The 22,630-nt window shown below is 37.8% G+C and overlaps 1 protein-coding gene across 2 annotated transcripts in view; it reads left to right on the top strand.

Annotated features, from left to right (window-relative positions):
* Nucleotides 1-22,630, top strand: part of ATP2A2 (ATPase sarcoplasmic/endoplasmic reticulum Ca2+ transporting 2) — a 77,606-nt gene that overhangs the window by 39,283 nt on the left and 15,693 nt on the right. For both annotated transcript variants that reach the window (XR_012155176.2, XM_073313693.2), the window contains exons 6-14: nt 1,266-1,346; nt 7,064-7,149; nt 9,319-9,783; nt 13,172-13,260; nt 17,845-17,947; nt 19,016-19,147; nt 19,241-19,363; nt 19,572-19,790; nt 20,827-21,162. Coding sequence is in view for 1 of the 2 variants with exons in the window: in XM_073313693.2 (XP_073169794.1) it covers nt 1,266-1,346; nt 7,064-7,149; nt 9,319-9,783; nt 13,172-13,260; nt 17,845-17,947; nt 19,016-19,147; nt 19,241-19,363; nt 19,572-19,790; nt 20,827-21,162 (1,634 nt within the window). In the remaining variant the exon portion in view is untranslated. The remainder of the gene's footprint in view (nt 1-1,265; nt 1,347-7,063; nt 7,150-9,318; nt 9,784-13,171; nt 13,261-17,844; nt 17,948-19,015; nt 19,148-19,240; nt 19,364-19,571; nt 19,791-20,826; nt 21,163-22,630) is intronic.

Here is a 22,630-nt window from a genome sequence, read left to right as displayed (position 1 = left end):
TGCAGGGCAAACAGCCCGAGCCCCAGGGAGAGTAGGGTGGGGCAGTTGGGGCTGGCAGCCTGAGCCCTGCCCCTGTGAGTGGGGGAGCCGGCAGCCCGAGCACCAGGGAGAGTGGGGCCGGACAGTTTGGGCTGGCAGCCCGAGCCCTGCCCCCATCACTGGGGGAGCCGGCTGCCCGAACCTGAACCCCAGCCCTCCACGCAGGGCCGGCAGCCTGAGCCCCAGGGAGAGTGGGGCTGGGCAGTTGGGGCTGGCAGCCCGAGCCCTGCCCCTGTCAGTGGGGGATCTGGCAGCCCCAACCCCAGCCCTCCGCGTGGGGCTGGCAGCCCCAACCCCAGGAAGAGCAGGGCCGGGCAGTTGGGGCTGGCAGTCCAAGCCCTGGTGGTCAGCGGGACCTGCAGCCCGAGCTCAGTTGACAGGGGCGGTCAGCGGGGTCCAGCAGCAGGAACCCCATAGAGTGTGGAGGAAATTTAAACTTAAATCCCTGGAAATATTAATTTTTTAGGAGGGGGTTCACGAGATTTCACAATTTAGTAAAAGGGGTTCTCAGGCTGTTAAAGTTTGGGAACCACTGGTTTAGAATATAGCATTAGAACTTCGCAATGGCTAGCACATTTCTAGAAGTGCATTACATTCACAGTTGGTCCCTAACAAGTGGGTACTGCAGCCTTTGTATTGAAGGAAAATATTTGAAGTTAACTTTGAAAATTCTCTGTATTTTTCCCATCTTTGGATAGCTGAGGACTAACTTTAGCTATTTTTTTTTGTGCCAAATAGGATTTTGCGTAAAAGAATTTCTAGAGAGGGGAAATTCAAAGCCAGTAGCCAATATCGGTGCCTGGAAACCACAGTAGTTTGTGGATTTTTTGATACATGGAAAAGATTTGAAATGTATATTCTCCAGTTGCTTCTAGTAGGCCATGCTCTGTCCATGTTACCTCAAGGTGTTCTGAGAAGTGACTTCATGGAAACATAAAATGTTTTCATTTCTGTTTTTCAGAGACTTGTAAACTTGTACCAGACAGACTTATTTATTAGTGCTTATACAGGTCTGAATTATTTTAGCAGCTCAAAGTGAATTTTATAACACTTTTGTAAAGAATATTGCAACTTACAAACGCTATAGGAAATGCTGATAGTATCATTAACTGAACACTTACTCAGCAGTTACCCAGCAAACATCTAAAAAGTTAATGATATAGTGTGATTGCGTATAAATCATCACTGAATAACTAAATTTTCTAACTTTTGTTTTGAATCCATAGTTGGTGACAAGGTTCCTGCTGATATAAGAATTACTTCTATCAAATCTACAACTCTAAGGGTAGACCAATCAATTCTGACAGGTAGGCTGTATCATTTTTGAGTTATGTACATATATGTTTGGAATTGGTTTTGATTCACTGTCTCTTTGAAAAGTCCACTGGAAACTAGGCCCAAGTCGCTTAAGTAATGTGGTTTGCTTGGTGACTGTATCACAATGGCTAATGATCCTGTTGAACAATATGATCTTGCAATCTCATATTGCAATGATGAACATATACTACTAAATACTAGATTATATAGGCTCAATTTGTGGGAGATTAACGAGTTTTCTTCTTTATGGGGTTTCTGAAGTTTTATTGGGATTGCTGACAGATGCATTTATGTAAAATGAAACTACATCAGAGAGGATACCATAATTAGGGCTATTGATTTGTGGCCAATTATCTATAAAAATATGAAGTACTGGGTTATACTAGCAATTGCTTTGTGCAGATGCAAAATCTGCGGATATACCTCCACTGCTACAATGATCAACACCCCGCAACACATAACACAGCTTTCAAGATCTATGGGTCCTACACATACTTATCACAATGTGTGATGTACTTTATCCAGTGCACTAAATGCCCCAGTAGCAGTTAGGTGGGTGAAACCAGACAATTATTATATTCTCAAATGAACTCACACAGGAAAACAATAAAAGACAAAAACACCCTATCACCTGTGGGTGAACATTTCTCACAAAGCAATCACTGTATCTGACCTATCCTCAAAGGAAACCTGCAAAATGCTTTCAAAAGACAAGCCTGGGATCTTAAATTCATAACTTTACTAGACAGTAAAAGTCATGAACTGAACAGACACACTGTTGTAATAAGCCATAAATCCAATCTGTAACCTGTTAACACCCTGCCCCCCCTTTCCTCTGGAGGAGTGTTAATAGGTCACTTCACCTTGAATGTTTCCTTGAGGTCTGTTAATTACTTATGCTAAACAATCTGTTCAAACCTTGTATTTAGCAGTGATACTTTATGCAAGGGTTTCCCAGACCTGAAGAAAAGCTCCATGTGTAAGCTCAAAAGCTTTTGTCTCTGTCCAACAGTAGTTGGTCCAATAAGATATTCCCTCATCCACCTTGTCTCACTAGCAATTGTTTGCCATTTATGGAGTTTGTGCAGACCAAGTGATCAAGCATTTTCTGTGTATTACCCAGATATAAGTAACAATTTTTTTAAAAGATAAGGAAGCTCATAATAAATGAAGTACATTATGCAACATGTGACACTGTAGTACTCTTAAATAGTGAGTCTCTGCCAAACATCAGTTTTCCTCTTTTATAAAAGGAAATTTGAATTTATATTTGACTTCAGGGGCCTGTCTTGTGCATGGTTTAACAAAATTGTCTTATTGAACTTATGATAGCAAGCAAACATACAAAAATTCAGAAAAATGTGATCAAACACCCTGAGTTCTGAAGATCCTATCACTTGTTTACACCTCTCCTTTTATGGCTACACTGTGGTCAAAACCCTTTGTTTGAGGTAGGGGGAGTTTTACATATAGATTAACTTTTTAAGACTTTATTAGCCAGATTGACCTAGGACAACGAGAAGCAGAAACTGGGGCTTAGTAGAACCTCTTGCTTAAGTTGTCTTCAAGAGACCCTATGTTTCAATAAAATGAATTTTTCCTGTCTGGGTGAATTTCAGACTACTGTGGTGTTTTCTTTTCTGGGTTTCTAATTTAGCAGAGCAGCCAGACTAAGAAATTTCACCCTGGTCAGGGAGATGAAGGGGAGTGTCTTAATTCAGTGGTACTGTAGTGTGTTTCTTCAGGATTCACACAAAGTGAGAAGCTCCTCCTCATTGTCCCAGCTGTCAGCCTTGTAACTGAAAGGGAAAGTGGTAAGCTTGGAAGTGCTGAAAGCTACGTAAACTAACTCTTTCAAAACTTGCTTTGATACTCAGTCCAAACAGTGGCTTGTAAAGATGTTTTTTCATTTTGAAAATGTGTACTGAACAAACCTTATATAGTAGGCTATAATCTGCTATTAATATGGCCCTGGAATCCAGATATTACACTCTACCACCTGAGGCTTGTGATAAACCAGAGTTAACACCTTTAAATCACAGGTAACTCACTAAATGCAGCAGCAACATGTGGCTTTTATGAGAGAGATTGACCTTGCAAAGAAGTGCATTCGGCCATGTGTAGATTTCAAGAACATACTGTCTAACTAAGGACACTGTACTCCTCCAAACCTTCCCTCCTCCCCCACGAAAGTACTGATTGCGTTCTGTGCTCTTACGCACCCTTAAAACTGCTTTAAAGTACTTGAAAACATACAAATTCTAATCTATAGCTTTTGTGGATTCATTTAAAAGTATTAAGTGGATAGAGGGGGGAAAGGAGGCTAGGGTGTTTCTGGCAGATGCCTAGACATCTGGACATGAGCTCTACTTGTCCATAGTCCATTCAAGGATGTGTAAAAATGATTGATTGGGTTGTCTTCTCTCAATAGCAGTTAATGATCAGACAAATTAATAGTCGGTCATTGTTTTTATTTTGGATTTCAGTTTTACCATGTTGTAAACCTAATGTCCCTCTTAATCCTTCCTCAATATTCATCGCTTCATTATCTAGGCCTCTGAAGTGGCTATCATCCTCTGAGGCTGTAATGTTTTTCTCTAGGCTGTTCCTTTTCCTCCTCACTCCCAACAAAGATGATAGGCTCTTTATGCTCAAGGACAAAGTCCTGGGCTATAATGAATAGCATTGGGCAGCCTGATAGTTTTGATTTGTAACACCATTAAGGGGGAGGGGAGAAGGGTACATCCTGGAATATAAATTGGCCCTTCCACTTATCTCTAACATATTTTATTTGATCAGTTTCTCAAATTTGAAGGCAACTAATAAAACTTCATACAGAAATTTGAAAATATGGACATTAGCCAGTCTGAAATATGGCGTAACACAAAGTTACTGTAATGCTAAACTGGCCTCTGAAATTTGGATGACTTTTTTCAGAAAACTCATTCTCCCTAATTATCATATTCCACCCAAAATAAATATAGAAAGAAAATGAAAGCTTTTTTTAAAAACAAAATATTAATAGTGTCAATCCTTAAAATGATCTGTTTATTTTAAGAGAAAGCAGGGAGCTAAAGAGCCTCACTTAAACTCTAAATGTTACTTAAAATCTAGTGGTACTTATTCCAAAAATATGAATAGCTTGCGTTATGTATGCTTTTTTAATGTGAATTCTCATGTCACTGAAGTAGACAGTATTCTATCTGTCTGTCTGGCTTTTGATTATATTCATCAGTCCAGTTAGTTTCCTGATGCCTTACAGGGAATTATTCTTAATTTTACAGAATTTTATATCAGAACAGCAGGCAAGAAATTTCAGTTAGTAGATCTTAGTTGAATCACTTTTGCAGTGTCCAAATTCAGTGTATACTTTTGATTTAAGGAAAAAACAAATGAATTTATTTATAAAGAGACCAACTGTTGCTCTTTCATAAGTAGAGGATTTATCTTAGAAATAAGATGCTAAATGTAACTACAAACCTCTCGTCATGAGGAAACTGTTCAGTACCTAAGTTTAGTTTATCATCTAGAATTTCTGGGCAGGAGATCAAAATGTACCTTTCAAAGATGGTAATGAATAATACAGTAGATTTATATGCCCTTTTCTAGTTGGTGTCTTAGATTTTTTCTTTGAAATTTTACATAGGCAAGAATAAGGTCAGATTAGACTGAACTGCTCTTGTTAAGAGAACCAGCAGAAAAGTGCATTCTTTACTGAACTTACAGAACCTTTAGGGCTAGGAGACTAGGAAGAGGAATTGAAGGAAAGAGAATGGACCTTAATCTAACAGTATCCTGTGTAGACTCCTACCTTCGAATGGAATTAATTTCTTATCAATATTTCCAGACTCCATCTGAAAAATCTTTTCTGGTAGTATTTGTTGTGTAAAACCCACATCAGGCATGGGGTCTGAATGTTTTATAATCTTAAAAATGGATGCTCCCCTGAAGGAAAACCTTGAACTCACTTGAGTATAAAATCTTTTCACTTCTAAAACAAAGTTTAAAAAATAAAATCAAAAGGAAAATATAACCAGCTCTATCTTTTGAACTGTCCTAGAGATAGAAACAAATGCATATCCGTGCTGCTTACGTGTGTGTGTGTGTGTGTGTGTGTGTGAGATATGTAGCAACCAACCCCAGCGCTCTCTCTCTCTCACACCCAATCTATAATATGGGAGATTACTTCATTACTGGCTTCTACCCTATGTTTACATCTTATTTGAAAATTATGCTTCTTGTTCAGTTTTCAGCAAACACACTATTACAATGTTTAAGTTGAGAGAACACTAAGACTGCAAATCTGTTTTAGTAGCATAAGCTGATCTAAGAATTTTCCAAAAACATGTAAAATAATAAATTACATGATTCAGCACGAACTTGGAATAGATACAAGGATAAGTGAGACCCAAAGATTCCTTGCTACAGTCCTGCATAACATAGGAAGAATTATTATTAAATTCTGAGTAAGATCCCAAGTCTTGTCCATACATCGCATAAGAAAACTACATCACATCCAGTGCTTGCTGTTGAGTAAGCTGATGTCATTGGTGCCCTCCAAATTATCAGGAAATATCTTTAAATCTTTTTATAGAGGACACTGAAATCTGTGCCTCTTGATTGTCAGTGACCAAATGTTAATATCAGGATAATCCAATAATGGACCACAAACAGAAACCTGAAATTCACATTTTAAATCTCCTTGATAAAGTTTTCTTAAACTTAATTTAGTAATAAGAAAAGTGACTCAAACCACTTGATTATCAAAGTTTAAGAGCAAGAGAGCATAAGGATCTTATGATTTTTAAATTTTAAGGAGGCAAACTCTTAATTTCTGCAATGATCAGGTTATTTTGTTCTGTTCTTCAAACCTTTGATCAACAGCTTTCCTCCCATTGATTTTAATGTGGCACAATCCCACTAACATCTGTTGCTTACAGAACAGGAACCTTTCCATTGCTAGGTGAACATGTAGATAAAAGTCAGTATATTCATATTTCAGCATTTGTATTTTTGCTTTGAGAAAACTATCTCTGATTTTTAATTTTTCCAACTAAGGGAGCGAATGTTATGCAATCTGCTACCAATTGTCAGACATCCAATGAATATGGTAGACTCCTGTCCAATGACAAAGCAGTGATAAGATCTAATTCTGTAAACAATAACATGATGGTCACTATTTAAAAGCGTAGAGGCAGCAGAAGTAAATACAATTCTACTGTACAGGAAATGCCATATAGCAAACAGTTTGAATTTGTTTACTGCCTTTTGGGAGGCAAAATACATGTGTTTTTATTTATTTATACACACACACCCCACACACACCCCACACACACCCCACACACACCCCACACACACCCCACACACACCCCACACCCACCCCACACCCACCCCACACCCACCCCACACCCACCCCACACCCACCCCACACCCACCCCACACCCACCCCTTTGTTCACGGTGTTAGCCAAGTTGTGCATTAATATCTGGTGCCCTAGGAATGACTTAATGCAAGATGGGATCTACAGTTGACATACCATTAAAACTTCATTGAAATGCTATAAGAAAAGTATATGCAAGTGCCATGACACAATATAAATACGGTATAAATTTACACTCCTTAAAATTGTATTTCCTATTAGATCAGTTTACAAGTAAAGTTAAAATTATACATAAAAATTCCCATTAACACTATAACCTTTATTTAGGTGAATCTGTATCTGTCATTAAGCATACTGATCCTGTTCCTGATCCTCGTGCTGTGAACCAAGACAAGAAGAACATGCTTTTCTCTGTAAGTAATATTTTTTAAAGTTATGACAGTTAGTGACTTACAGCAATATAGAACTTACTAAATGAACATTTGTGGAGCTTTTTAAGTCTTAGAACTTCAAGAGTTATGTAGGTTAAAGAACACTATAAATAATATGTACATGCTACCTTGCTGTACTCTACCAAACATAAACTGCTGGCTGCAGTCAAGCTCATCAGATTGATTAGAAACCCAGAGGAAATCCTGTCTGCTTTATTAAAATGAATCCTTAAGGAAAGGGTTTCTCAATCCAAATAAACTCGAGAAATGTAACTTCTACTTTGGTGCAGAATCTTAAGAACTAGCAATATTTCATAAAGAGGAATGATTTGAATTGAGCTTCCCTAATTTGTATATTGCGTCTGAATATTCAGTGAGAACTAGAAGCTTAATTTTAGTCTATGCGCCATTTCATTGCTTCATACAGACTGAAAAAAAAATTTGAATGCTTTAGGATGCTTAAGTATTAATTAGTAAATGAATGATTATTAGGTTATTGGTAAACTTTGCTTTTCAAGGTCTGATTCTGCCATTCTTACTCTCACTGAATATATTCATGAGGGCACCCATGTGAGCCCAGGAATATTCAGCGTGTGTACCAGGTGGCAGAAGTGGGCTCATAGTTAGCAAAATATGAAATTCTTTCCTTGCAGTTTAAGGGTGAAAGCTACCATGGCTGTAAGCCCATTGACTTGAGTGGAGTTGTTGCTTACCCAAGGACTGAATTTGGACATAGGTCTTAGAAGAATTTTGTCATGCTGCATGTTATGAGTCAATATTAAGAGATCTCCACTGGCCCATCCTTTAAGGAAAGTCTGCATATCTGGATTTATTGGGGAATGTTAAACTTAAAGAGAAATGTAGCTGAAACAAACTCCAAGCAGTCTGGACTTAGTAAGGTGGTTCTTATGAAATATAGAAAAATAGATATTGTAGGTATAAATGGCTAGTCTGGACATAAAAGTAGTTTTTGATTCACAAATCTTAAGTAGTTTTAAAATGCTAACATGGTTAAGGGTGGCAACATGTTTTAGTCTTGCCTACTTAAGGTTTTAGGACTTATTGAAGTTTCATGTAACACGTCAAAGTTTTTGTGCAAAGAATTTTTTCACTCACTTCCTACCTGCTGTTTTAATCTTCTTTCCTAACTTACGAAACAGTAAGGAAGCCACTCTGGTGCTAAGAGCACATTTGATTTACTGATGATCTCTTGATAAAGGTGACATTGCTGACATTAACTCTTATAACATTTTCACTCTGTATTTCCAATACTGTACTGCATGAACTAGATCTTACATTTACATGATAGTGATAGCAATTAATGTTTGTAGTAGGCTTTTTGTAGGTGTCTGTCTATCTTGTACTCAGAGCAGGTAGCAGTGAAAGCATTGGGGAATCTAGCTTAATTTTACTAGCAACTTGTCTAGAATCAAGCAGTGAACAGTTTAAAAATTAGAAAAGCAGGTGTTTTTCAAACTGATAGGATAATATATATATATACAGGTCTCATGCATTCCTCTCCTCATTTTTCCTTTTTCCACCACAGAGACTGTTTTGGCTTGTCTGTTTTTAGCTAAAAAACATCAAATTGTTATTAATGGAAAGCTCATTGACTACACAGTACTTTGGGTTTACTTTTAGTTTCAAGCTTAAATGAAAATCAGTAACTTTTTTAAAAATCCTACTTACTGGAAAAATTGTTACATGAAATGACTAAGATTTCTATAACTAAAAGAGTAAAAATTCTTCAGTTTATCCATTTTACTTCATACTGTGTTACTATTACTTACATAGTTAGCTTCCCCTTTTGTTTTATTTGGATCTTCCACAGGGTAATAAGGAACATAAATATTGGTAAGGGTACTCGTGCCCCTCTAAGGACTAATGTATACCACCTTACTGACCTCACAAAGAATGGCTGTCCAAATAGAATCCAAAATAACTTCTGAAGAACTGATAACAGTGAAATATGTGAACCACGTGAGCATTGCATCTTAAATTAGCCAAAATCAGAGAACAAACTTTCAAATAGAACTTAATGTCTTAGCAGAAAAGGTTATCTGTGAATCTGGTATGTAACAGGCCTACTTCAATGTTGTCACAGAACGACTTATGAATCTTTTTTCCCTTCTTTTTTCGATCCCAATTTAGGGTACTAACATTGCTGCTGGTAAAGCTATGGGAGTGGTTGTAGCAACAGGAGTGAACACTGAAATTGGCAAAATTCGTGATGAGATGGTAGCTACTGAACAAGAGAGAACACCACTCCAACAGAAACTGGATGAGTTTGGAGAGCAGCTGTCCAAAGTCATCTCACTCATTTGCATTGCTGTCTGGATAATCAACATAGGTCACTTCAATGATCCAGTTCATGGTGGCTCCTGGATTCGCGGCGCTATCTACTACTTTAAAATTGCTGTTGCTCTTGCTGTTGCTGCTATCCCTGAGGGTCTGCCTGCTGTTATTACCACATGCTTGGCCCTAGGAACCCGCAGAATGGCCAAGAAGAATGCTATTGTTAGAAGTCTGCCATCTGTTGAAACGCTGGGTTGCACATCTGTTATTTGTTCTGATAAGACTGGTACTCTCACAACCAACCAGATGTCAGTTTGCAGGGTATGGTGGATTGATTAATTTAGTCTGCATTTCCTCCTCTCCCCCCCCCCCCCCGGTTCTCTTATTAAACATTGTCTAAATTCTATTCCTATATGAAACAATGTGATCAGCTTTGCTTAGATGCCGTCAAAATCTTATTTTATTTGCTACAGTACTATTCCACTTTCAGTTCAGCGTTCCACCACATAATATTTAAGATTTTCATCTTTTCTGTATTTAGTTATGGCCAAAAATAGCTGTACCCGCACTTGATGGAACATTTTTCATTTGCAAATACCTTTAACTGTCTTATGCCACACAGTTTTAAAAACAGGGCCATTTTCCTTAGGACTATCTGTCCACAGGTCCAGAAGTATAGAACAGGTATATCAGAAGGAAAGTGAATAGATATCTTGCTTTATGAAGGTAGGCACTTGGAGACCTTCATAGAGTGAGAGAACGCTACAGACTATGAAGTGTTCAATATTATTTTACTGTCTTTGACTGTACGCTGTTGTTCCTTTTGATTTACTTCATACTGGGCATCATTGCTCCCAACCTTGTACTGACTCTCAAATGTCCACTCTAGCAGATAGTCAAAGAAGTGAAAAAAGGAAAGAGGCACCATCAGTGGGAGTATGACCAAATTACAGCAACTTCCATGTCCTATTAAACTGTCCCCTTCACCCCCCTTTCTAACTTTCACCTCAATTCTGTAATTCATCAGCTCTTCCTCATTGAGGTTGTCTGCACTAGCAAAAATGGGGTCCATAATTCACCCCATTGCAACTCCAAAGGTGGAAGCTGTTATGTAATAGATGGGGCTTAGGTGGGGACAGGAGTTTTCACCACCATATAGCATCAGATCCTATGAAAGGATGTACCTCCCTCTGTTTATCCCATCTTCTCTAGCTTTATACTTGCAATAATGCAGAGATTTGAAATATTCAGGTATGCTGTATTGTAAGATTAATTTGGTAGACCAGAATTCAGATCTGAGATGCCTTCAGATATGAAAATAATCATGTACTGACTCAATTGCCAGTGTCACTTTTGATACTAGACATAGGAGAGTAAAGCAACTGACTGATTTTGTTCTTCAAAAAATAGTTTCTAATGTTGATTTAAAGTAGTATACCATAACTGCGTACTATTGTGCTGCATGTTCCGTTTCCAATCTTTCGTGCAGCCCTGCCACTTGGAATTCTGAACAGGAATTTTCTGGAAACTGTATTTTCCAAGTTGATACATTTCTGATTCAGATGAAGATTTCTTTTCTTGAAGGGTAGTTAAGTGATTATCAGATATTAGAGCTACTGTGCTGGCTATGTTACATGACCTCAAATACTGTTCAAAATTACTGTACCAGACCAGAATTTTAAATGTATAAATGTGCTATTAAAGATTTGGGGAAGCCCCCCCAAACCCCCAAAAACCCAGAAACTCTTAAACATTATTCTCTTTATTTATTCTCACTTGATTAATGGCAGGTTTTTCTTCTTTCCTTTTTAACCAGATTGCTAGTCCTACACAGAGTTAAGTGTTGTTGTAGTGTTCCGACCTAAGAGAGACAAAGCAGCTGCTCATTAGTATTCTGCAGGAGGTTACTTGCAGTGGTATTGCATAACTGCCCAAACCTTTATAGGGATCATTTCATCACTCAGGTGCCAAAAAGCAGAGCGCTTCCTTGTTCAAGAACATCCAGATACTTTCAAATTCATTTATAAAGTTTTTTTTTGGAATGCAACATTGGTCCTTTCTTATATTTAGAAGGCTTGGTGTTTTGGATCCTATGCACCATGATTCATTCATGTTTTCAGAAGCGTCAAATCATTAAAATTTTGCAACTGAAACTCGTTTGCCATACTTTAATGTAGACAAGTGGTACAGCTACATCTGGCTTCACTTAAGGAGGCACTGTGCATAGCTTTTCAAGAAGCCTTTGACATGGTAATTCCATGTGAGATTTATATCTTCTATATAGTGTGCTGTTGCTGAATTGTAGCCTGTAAATGTTTGTAGGAATTTAAAGGTTTGTATGACAAAGATTTAGGACAAGAGTTACTGTCTCTTCAGTCTGATGCAGTTTCATATTCTCTGGAGAGACTTTTAAATTCACCCACCTGTCTGCCTTCTGAATTTTAACTATTTTGTATAATTTTCAGCCATCATAAAGAGCAGTTATTGACTCTCTTGTTATTAAGACTTCAGTTTTTTCTACCCATGGGATTAGAGGCTTAAAGTAAAAGTGAGGCATTACCGAAACATGACTGACTGCTTTACTGTTTTTAATCTAAAAAGTTAATGTCCTGTTTCTCTGTCATATATGTAACAGCATGACTTTGTGGGAATGTTGTGACTGGTTCATATAATGGTGCCAATTATGTAATATATTCTATAACCAATTACAATCACATTGCTATACTATTCCCACCATGACCACTCTGTCAGCTGGATAGTTTATCAAAAGGCATTTGTCATTTTGGAATATCAGAACTTCAGGCATTAGATTTTTGACCCCTTGTCTGATTTTGGTTCAGCCTGTGGCTCATCTGCTGTGGAAACAGAGGACTAAAGGATGAAGATGACTGAGTCGGGGGGAGTGTCTGCATCCCTCAAATACTAGTTTATTCTCTATTTTAGAAATTATACTCCATTGTATGTTGCAGGGGTACTTGAGCTATTTGAATGCCCTCCAACACAGTAATACACTGAAAACAAATTTCTTTAGTAAAAAACTAAAGATAGGAATGCTCTTACTCAAAGGCTCATAGGAAAAGGTCACTTCCCTGGAGTCAGACATTACCTACATTCTCTTGGTCTCTGATATCTAGAAGCAGACTTTACTGCTCTGAAGTACTTTGTGATTCTGTCTTACCTGATATGGTCTGTACAGATAAATCCATTCCGGACTTTCAATTGTTTGTTTTTCTTGCCTTGGGACTACTGTGCTTTTAACAGATTCATAGAAAATTGGTATCTGGATTTATGTTCCTGAAGCCTAGGAACATACCGCCAGAAAGATCTTCTGCTAGAATTAGAATTACCCCCTGGGCACATGACTAGGTTAGGCAGTTCAAGCTGAGCCAGTCACTTTTAGCCCTTTTGATCAACTTGCTCCACTGTTACCACAGTTGATGGACTAACAATCCTGACTTGCATAACAATAGTGTTACATGCACACATGGTTAAATATCTGGAGCAAATAAAAATTATGTAGTCAAGGATGAATTTTAAAATAGGTATCCTTTTTGCCTGTTTCTTAGCTTTTCTGTGAACTGACTGCTCCTTCTTAAATTTTGACTTGTGTGTATATATAATGTGACAAATTCAAACTGATTTTAGTCCATTTAACTTTAGTGTCCTGATTATACTAATTTAATATTTTAAAACACTTTTTTTCTTACAGATATTCATCCTGGAAAAAGTAGAAGGAGATACCTGTTTCCTGAATGAATTTACTGTAACAGGGTCAACATATGCTCCCATGGGAGAAGTGTAAGTACCTCATTCATGTTAAATGTCTGCCAATTTATCCATTGGTTGTACATGTACAGACTGATCGGCAGCTCAGTACATTGAAGTATCTGATAACATTTGTTAATGTATCAAAGTTTCTCAACCATTGTGTATATAAATTTGAGGTTAGAGATGACCTGTTTTAGCCTAGAATAGAACTTCCTAAAAGGAAGTTAAACTCTGCAAAGCCTAAATCTAATGAAGCATCTTTAAAATATAAATTTTTTTTTTTTTTTTACATTGTTCACTTGACAACTGATCTTCCAGAAATGAAGAATTAGGGTTGTGGGATTTATCTTGTTGAAAGCTTTTTAGATTTACGGTTTTTTGAAAGATTTTCATAGTTTAATAAGTATCTCTCAATGATGCTGCATGGGACCTACATTCCCATTCCTTTATGGAAATTATAGTCGCCTGTTTAAACCTAGATCTTAAATTCTTGTAATCTCTCTCAAATAGTATTGCCTCCTATGAGGACAGTTGAAAATTCATTGACTCTTTGGGTTGCACTCTGTTCTGGAATTCACCTTTTTTCAAGCCAAAATTGAATAGATGCTCAGGACATGCAATACCCTTTGAACTTTGTAGATCAGTGCTTAAGGATTGGTCCCTTACTTTGTATCTACAGTAGCTTTGGTTTTTATCTAAAGTTGTACGCTGTGAACCAGTGTTTCTCATCAACTTGTCCGTGGACTGGCTCTGGTCCCTGAGATCTCCCTGACACAGTTTAGGAAAGCAGCAAGCCTGTCCCTGTAACCTTATCAAAAAGGTTAAGAAACACTGCTCTAAATCACTGGCTTTTTTGAAAAGGTGAATAGCTTTATTGTCTCTAGTGGAAATATTAATAAACCTAAAGTTACACTACTAGGATGGAGATTTTTTTTTTTTGTTTTTCATCCTTACAATTCTGAGAATCCTAGGATCGTACCCCAGAGAGAAAATATCTTTCAGCAGAGAAGTTGAAAAAAGGAGCTGTGATAAATAACTCCTTCTTGGGGGGACGGGGTATGCTTTTTTGGATATATTTTAATTGATGAGGATTTTTTTACAAAATTTCCCTATGCAACGAGGTGAAATATATACTTCACCGTTTGAGGTTTGGCATACGTTGCTCCAAAAAGTCAATAGGTTTTAGCAATGTCCGTAGTGATAACCCTCACAGCAGTAAATAGAGTTTTCAATATTTAGAATGCTTAATTCTGTATATTTTATTTTTTGTTTAAAAGTTAATTGCAAATAAGACTTTGAATTTCCATGTCAAGAAATAGGTTATTTTGGGCCATCCGAAAGACTTTGTAGCAATTTCCTTTTTATATAAGGAATCTTCAGGTACATGTCTATTTACATTTACCCAATACCAGTCAGTGAATATGGAATGTTAACATAAATTGACTGATGTCAGGACTTATTAATAAAATAAAATATATATAGTCATCATTCAAGTAAACAAAATGTGGGAGTCCTTGAGAAAGCTCAGGTAGGATACTGTGCTTGTGCATTTCATAGTTCTACAGTATGTCACCTTGCCATAAAAAAAAATTCTGATAGTTGAATCTGCAGGTCCTTACTGCAGATTGATAATCTTCATCTTTGCTTGGAGAGGATTTTGTCATTCAGTCCACTGGGTTTTTTGTTTGCTTGTTTGTGGGGGTGTATGGTTTATAACCATTTGGAACAATAACTGACTTCACCTTGAATTTAAAATATTTTTAAAGCAAATAATTCTCCAGGACATCAAAATAATATCATTCCTATGTAAGTTAAGAAATAGTTTTTTGGGTGGTGGGTTTAAGGGCTAGGAAACCATTTTTTTCCATTTAGGTGAATGGAAGGAGGCACCTAAAGTCTTGGTACTTCATGAAGTTTCTCTAACTCAGGAAACACATTAGCGCTTTCTGAAAGCTGAAAAACTTTATAAAAATAAATGCATTGAGAGTATGAATTCAAAAGCATATAAGTTTTCTGTTGGAACAGTAGAACCAGTTTTTCTAATGAAATTGACTATGGAGCTGAAATATTAAAATGTAATAAGAAAAGGAGTACTTGTGGCACATTAGAGACTAACCAATTTATTAGAGCATAAGCTTTCGTGAGCTACAGCTCACTTCATCAGATGCATATCACGGCTGTTACTCTGAAACCTGTCATTAAAATGTAATACTCCTCTTGTCTCTGTTTGCCCCGTACCATTTCTGAAGAAACCTTATTCTGTACACTTTACTCTGCAGCAGTGTATATGACCTATGCACACCTTCACTATCCTGGAGGGAGTGATCACGCCAAAAACTGTCACTTTGACTCTGAACTTTAAATTTCTCTCTTTGAAATCTCCTTCACTAATGTAAGAGCCTAAAGTCAAAAGTGAGGAATTTAAAGTGCCCTAGACTCTGCATAGAGGCTACTTGTGCACACCATGACTGAGTCTCAGAAACACAGGGAAGAGTAAGGCAAGAAAAAAACAGTGCTGTTAAATGATAAGGTTCCAGAGGTTATCCAAACAAGTTATCCTCAGAAAATAGAAATCCTACCCAAATGAAGACATTAGAAAAGAGCATAACCTATGACAGGTAAAATGTGAGATGAAAATTAAGAGGGCTGAGAGAATTTGAAGTAATTAATAACACACATTCTTGTTGTATCTATACTAAATTCCCTATATTTTTATATCTTTGCCCGTAGCTGTAACTTAATATACAAAATATTTAACAAGGAATGACCCTTTACATTTAGATTCTATATATTTTACTTTATTTATTTAAGATTACTGTTTTTCAAATATGCACTTCTGGTTATTTATACGGTATACAGCAACAGGTTCCAGTATTTGTATAATTTATAGTACTACAAAATAACACTGGAAAAAAGCTTGCTATGTAGCTCGATTTGCTGTATGTTTACAAGATACGTTGTACAGACACTCCCCAGGTTACGGAAGACCCGATTTACGCAAATCCACACTTATGGGAAAAGTTCTATAAGCTAGAAATAGAAGTTGTTTTTTTGTTTTTTGGTTTTTTTTTTGTTTGCGCGTAATGGTCAGGTATACGTTTCCGACTTACGCAAAATTTGAGTTACGCAAAGCGTTCCGGAATGGAACAATTGCGTAAGTCAAGGAGCATCTGTACTATGTATCAGTAGTCTGTTTTCGAACTGAAGTACACAGCAGAAAAATGGACCCATGCTGATGGACAGCTTCTGTTTAGGGGGTAGACCGTATTCACTGGCTTATTTAAAAAAAAAAAAAAAAAAAAGTACCAGCAGCAGTTGTCATAATGGTTCGATTATTTCATGCTAACCAGAGGTATGCTAATGTTCTATAACATAAGTCTCTATAAGTAATACCATTCTAATGTGAATATCTAAGTGTGAAAAGTAAAGAGGGGATGTAGCTCTAATATATGGAATTAACATTTGCAAAATGTAATCTTATTAATGTCATATACCACTATGAAACTGTTTAAGCAGGTGCTAATGTTCATAATCAGGAGTGGGTCACTCCTGGAAAACAAATAATAATTTTCTCTCTACTGGAAACTAGAGAGAGAAAAGAGAATAGTCTTATGACTAAAGAACTGACAAGAGTGAGTCACAGTCCAATCTGTGTTCTGTTCCTAGCACTGCTATAGATTTCCTATGTTACCTCCTACAAATCACTTAAAACTCAGGTCCTCTATTTTCTTGCTGTAAAATGGGGATAATACTTGTAAAGGTAAATCCATTAATCTATATGAGGGGTTTAGATACTCCGAAAGCCATAATAAAACCTGTTAATAAAAATAATCATCCTCTTTTCCCACACTTGCTTATCTCCTTTTCAAACGCTCACCTTTTTTACTTTTTACTCTTTTTGCCCCTAAGCTTCAAATCTAGCACCCTCTCTTCTCCTTGAAGTTCTTCCCTAAAACAGTACTTCCAGGAATCCTTCCAACACTTGTTTTCATCAATACTCCCACACCTTCTTTTATCTGAACTTTTGATCCATAGCTGTTCTTGTCTTTGGTCTTGTTTGTCTTAAGCTGTGAACTCTTAGACCCATTCCTTGCTCCTATCTTATTTAGCACCATAAATGTAGATTGTATCTTAAAAACTGAGTGACACAGGGAAGAAACAACAACAACAAAAATCTGCTGCCATAGTTCCCACAAGAGCTCACATAAAATGGTGAAATATGTCTCTAAAACGTAAGTCCTTGTTGAAGAGGGGAGCACAAAGTAAAATCCAGAAATTTGTATCCATACTCCTTATTTAAAGCCCAGTTTAAAGGTACAGTGCTCCCATTTTTTAGCTCTACCTTGCATTTTGCGGGATAGAATGTTTCTTTGAAACAAATTCTGTAGTGCCACGTCTTATAGCTCAGAAAGAACCTCACCTTTAGAATCTTCACTAAACACTGAATTTGCATCGTTTTCTATCGTTTGGTATATTGAGGGATTAACTAAGGAAGAAATGGGTGAAATGTAAGAGCATAGATAAATGGCTCAGTAACTTTTCACTCCAGTCCTTGTATGTATGTTTTGTTTTTGTTTGTTTGTTTTTTATTTATTTATTTATTTATTTTGACAGGCATAAAGATGACAAACTTGTTAAATGTCATCAGTATGATGGCCTTGTAGAACTAGCAACGATCTGTGCACTTTGTAATGATTCTTCTTTGGATTACAATGAGGCAAGTCAATCTTTTTTACAATACAAGAGGAAACCAGAATGAAGTTAAATGCTTGTTTTTATCTAATTTTACTTTGTATCTTTCCCCAAAGTTGGGAGGTGCCTCACATTTTTGAGCAAACTCTCAGGGTGTTAGTGACTTTCTAGTCTATTTCCCTGTAAAGCACAATGTTATAACCACTATTCTTTTGGTTAAGGGAGACCACGTAGTCCCTTAAGAACCAGTTAATACTACTCCTTATTTGGCTAGAGAGGACATTGTTAAGCAACTTGAGTCAAAAGAGTGAGACTAATTTGTAACTCAGACCTGTCTCCTCCTCAGCAATGTAGAAAGCACTGCTGCTAGGCTTTCCTGCTTGTCCTAAATCACTATCTTGAAATGATAAATTGCAAATATAAATTAGGAAAATACAGTAAAAACTTTGTTATCCAGCATGCTGGGAGAATGGGGGGTACTGGTAACCAGATTCTCCCCCCCACACACTTATTTAAGCTTAACTAAGAGGTAGAGGGAGTTTGGGTGTGGGAGGGATGCTGGATCTGGATGGCACTCTCCTTGGGCAGCTCCCCACAAGCGGCGAAATGTCCCTCCCGCTCCTAGGTGAAGGCGCGGCTAGACAGGCCAATGGGAGCTGCAGAGCCAGCGCTCGAGATGGGGCGGGGCAGTGTGCAGAGCTGCCTAACTCCCTAACTGGGAGTTCTTTCAACTCCCAGTTAGGGACCCTGCCAGCCCCGCACTAACCAGAGTATAAACCGGACTGTAAACTGAACTTCCAATGAAGATCAGAAATGCTGGTTTATAGAGCTTTCCAGTTGGTAAAGTGCTGGATAACAGCTTTTACTGTAGCAAAAACAGTTTTCCTTTTAAGATGAGGATAAAAGGTTGGTGAAATCTGACATTTTGGAGAAACTTATTTCTTTGTATGTTTTTTTATTATGAACTGCAACAAGATCTGTTAAGTATGGTTTCCATTCATTGTGTCACTTGAAATTTCACTGTGGTGACTTGGCAAAGGCCAACGTTTTTATAGCAGTAATAATAATTCTCAATTTTTTAAATGACTTGAAGGCTAAGGCAGTGTATGAAAAGGTTGGAGAAGCTACAGAGACTGCACTCAGCTGCCTGGTTGAGAAGATGAATGTATTCGACACAGAATTAAAAGGGCTCTCCAGAATTGAACGTGCAACTGCTTGCAACTCGGTCAGTACTTCCAGAATACTGTAAACAGTATGTGATTTCAGTTATGTTGTTTGTTGCAATCTGAATGCAATGTTGTTAATGTCTTCTTTATAGGTCATAAAACAACTCATGAAGAAAGAGTTCACTCTGGAATTCTCAAGGGACAGAAAGTCCATGTCTGTCTACTGTACTCCAAACAAACCGAGCCGGACATCCATGAGCAAGATGTTTGTCAAGGCAAGTTCAGCATATGAGAAGTATAGTTTTGAAATGGCTACAAAGCAACATGACTCTTGAAGTTGTGCCTAGACTAATTGTAGCTGAACCATGAGCATAAATGTGCGACTAATGTTATCAGTTTTGGAGATGGACTGCTTTCTTATCTTGTGTGAAATGGTTCTGTGATGGAGAGCAAAGTTGCTCATTTCTTGCTTTGCTCCTGTAGGGTGCTCCTGAAGGTGTACTTGACAGGTGTACTCATGTTCGTGTTGGAAGCACTAAAGTACTATTAACTCCAGGAATTAAGCAGAAGATCATGTCTCTCATTCGAGAGTGGGGTACTGGTAGAGACACATTGCGTTGCTTGGCTTTAGCAACACATGACAATCCACCAAGAAGAGAAGAAATGAACCTTGAGGAGTCTGCAAACTTTATTAATTATGAGGTTAGTTTAGTAAAAAGCTTGACTCTCTCCTTTGTTTCAACAGTTTTTCTGTAAGAGTAGTGACGTCTATTAAGATTGAGTTAATTGCCTGTCCTGCAAACTCACCTTGAAATCTGAGGGTCAAGCTGGGTTCTTTCCCTTCTCTTGTATTTTCATTAGTAAAGATTCTGCCCTCAACTATCCGAACAACTCCATTATATTTCAATACAATTACATGTATAACTAGAACTTCATTTTTGAAGACAGTGGAAGTTGCAGATTATTTGGCTTGGAGAATCTCTTGCTAGCAGTAAGCATGAGAAGGAAAGACTAGACTCTGAGTGCAGGTGGAATCTGCAAGGCTGGCAATTAAATCACCTTTTAACTTGTGAACTGAGCACACTTAGAGCTGAAGGCAAAGAGAGATGATACATTTGGAAATGCAGAATGCCATTTTTATAGTCACTTCTCAGGGTAGGACCACACTTTAAGTTGCTCCATATGCTTAACCCATTGAGACTCTTCTCAGCGTTATGTTTCAGAACCAGAGGATGCTGCATAACATGCTGCACTAGCACAAAGTCAGGATTACAGAGACAAAACTTCCCAGTTCTGTTTCAGTTCCTTTCCTTCGTCAGTGTCTCTTGTAGTCTGCTTTTCAAAATGGTCTGGATTCAGACCATAGTACGAGAAATGAATATTTGAGGCAAGATACCATGAAGACTGAGTATGCTGAAATACAGAGATGAGTCTGGAAGAGCCCCATAAGTGGGGAAAAAAATCTGACTTGATATGCATGGCATACTTGTTGAACCTTGTCACATACTAGTTTTGAACAGTGAGGGAGGGTTGGTGGGGGGTGGCATGCAAGTTTATAGAGGCCTAAATTAAGTATAAAATTGTTGGATACTGTAGGATAAAAATGCTATTTTCCTTTTATAAACTAATGTTTGAGCTACTTTGGCTTGTGGTGAAAATTATTTGTGTACTGTCCTATCAAAGAAATAAAAGCATCTCCTAATATTTTGTGCTAAAGCTCAATGTCCTCTTGTCTCAGACCAATTTGACCTTTGTTGGCTGTGTGGGTATGCTGGATCCCCCAAGAACTGAAGTAGCCTCATCCATAAAGTTGTGTAAGAAAGCTGGTATTCGTGTTATTATGATTACTGGTGACAATAAGGGCACAGCAGTAGCCATCTGTCGTCGTATTGGTATCTTTGGAGAAGATGAGGATGTTTCTTCAAAAGCTTTTACTGGACGTGAGTTTGATGAACTTTCCCCAGCTGTCCAGAGAGATGCTTGCCTACATGCTCGTTGCTTTGCCCGTGTAGAGCCTTCCCATAAGTCTAAGATTGTTGAATTCCTCCAGTCTTTCGATGAGATCACGGCAATGGTAAGTAATTAGAAGATTGCATGGCTTGTAAGAGATTTTACTTTTAAAACAAATTATATCCCATCAAACTAATGCCTAAATCTGACAAATTTCAGTTACTTTTTTTAACCCTGGCAATTACAGGCTGGTAAGCCTGACTTCAGTACCAGGCAAGCTGGTTGAAACTATAATAAAGAACAAAATTGTCAGACACATAGGTGAACATAATTTGTTGGGGAATAGTCAACATGGTTTTTTTAAAGGGAAATCATGCCTCACCAATCTACTAGAATTCTTTGATGGGGTCAACAAGCATGTGGACAAGGGGGATCCAGTGTATTTAGATTTTCAGAAAGCCTTTGACAAGATCCCTCACCAAAGGCTTTTAAGTAAAGTAAGCAGTCATGGGAGGGAAGGTTCTCTCATGGATTGATAACTAGTTAAAAGATAGGAAACAAAGGGTTGGAATAAATGGTCAGTTTTCAGAATGGAGACAGGTAAATGGTGGTGTCCCTTAGGGGTTGTACTGGGCCCAGTCCTATTTAACATATTCTTAACTGATCTGGAAAAAGGGGTAAACAGTGAGGTGGCAAAATTTGTAGATACAAAATTACTCAAGATGGTTAAGTCCAGTCAGACTGCGAAGAGCTACAAAGGATCTCTCAAAGCGAACAAATGTTGGGAATCATTAAGAAAGAGAGATAAGACAGAAAATATCATATTGCCTCTATATAAATCCATGGTACACCTACATCTTGAATACTGCATGCTGATTTGGTCACCCCATCTCAAAAAGGATATACTGGAATTGGAAAAAGGCGACAAAAACTATTAGGGGTATGGAACAGTTGCCATATGAGGAGTGCTTAAGACTGGGACTTTTCAGCTTGGAAAAGAGATGACTAACTGAGGATATGATAGAGGTCTATAAAATCATGACTGGTGTGGAGAAAGTAAATAAGGAAGTGTTATTTACTCCTCCTCATAACACAAGAACTAGGGGCCACCAAATGAACTTAATAGGCAGCAGGTTTAAAACAAAGTATTTTTTCACACCATGTACAGTCAACCTGTGGAACTCCTTGCCAGTGGATGTTGTGAAGGTCAGGACTATAACAGAGTTCAAAAAAGAACTAGATAAATTCATGGGCCATCAATGGCTGTTAGCCAGGATGGGCGGGGATGATGGATGCCAGAAGTGGGGAATGGCTGTCAGGGATGGATCCACTTGATGATTATCTGTTCTGTTCATTCCCCCTGGGACACCTGGCATTGGCCACTGTCGGAAGACAGGATACTGGGCTAGAAGGACCTTTGGTCTGACCCAGTGTGGCCACTCTTATGCTCTTAACCTTGGAGATGGAGGGACCATCCCTTGTATTTTTCCTAGTACAATGGGTAAAATAATCGCAAGTATTGGCTCATGGGAAAAAAATTTAGCCTGAAAAATTGGAATCAGTTTTAGTGATAGCTTTAATCAATTGCTCTT

This window comes from Lepidochelys kempii, chromosome 15, assembly GCF_965140285.1.
Source record: "Lepidochelys kempii isolate rLepKem1 chromosome 15, rLepKem1.hap1, whole genome shotgun sequence".
Taxonomy (NCBI): Eukaryota; Metazoa; Chordata; order Testudines; family Cheloniidae; genus Lepidochelys; species Lepidochelys kempii.
Note: the sequence above shows the minus strand (reverse complement) of the source record. Positions and strands in the feature narration are given on the sequence as shown.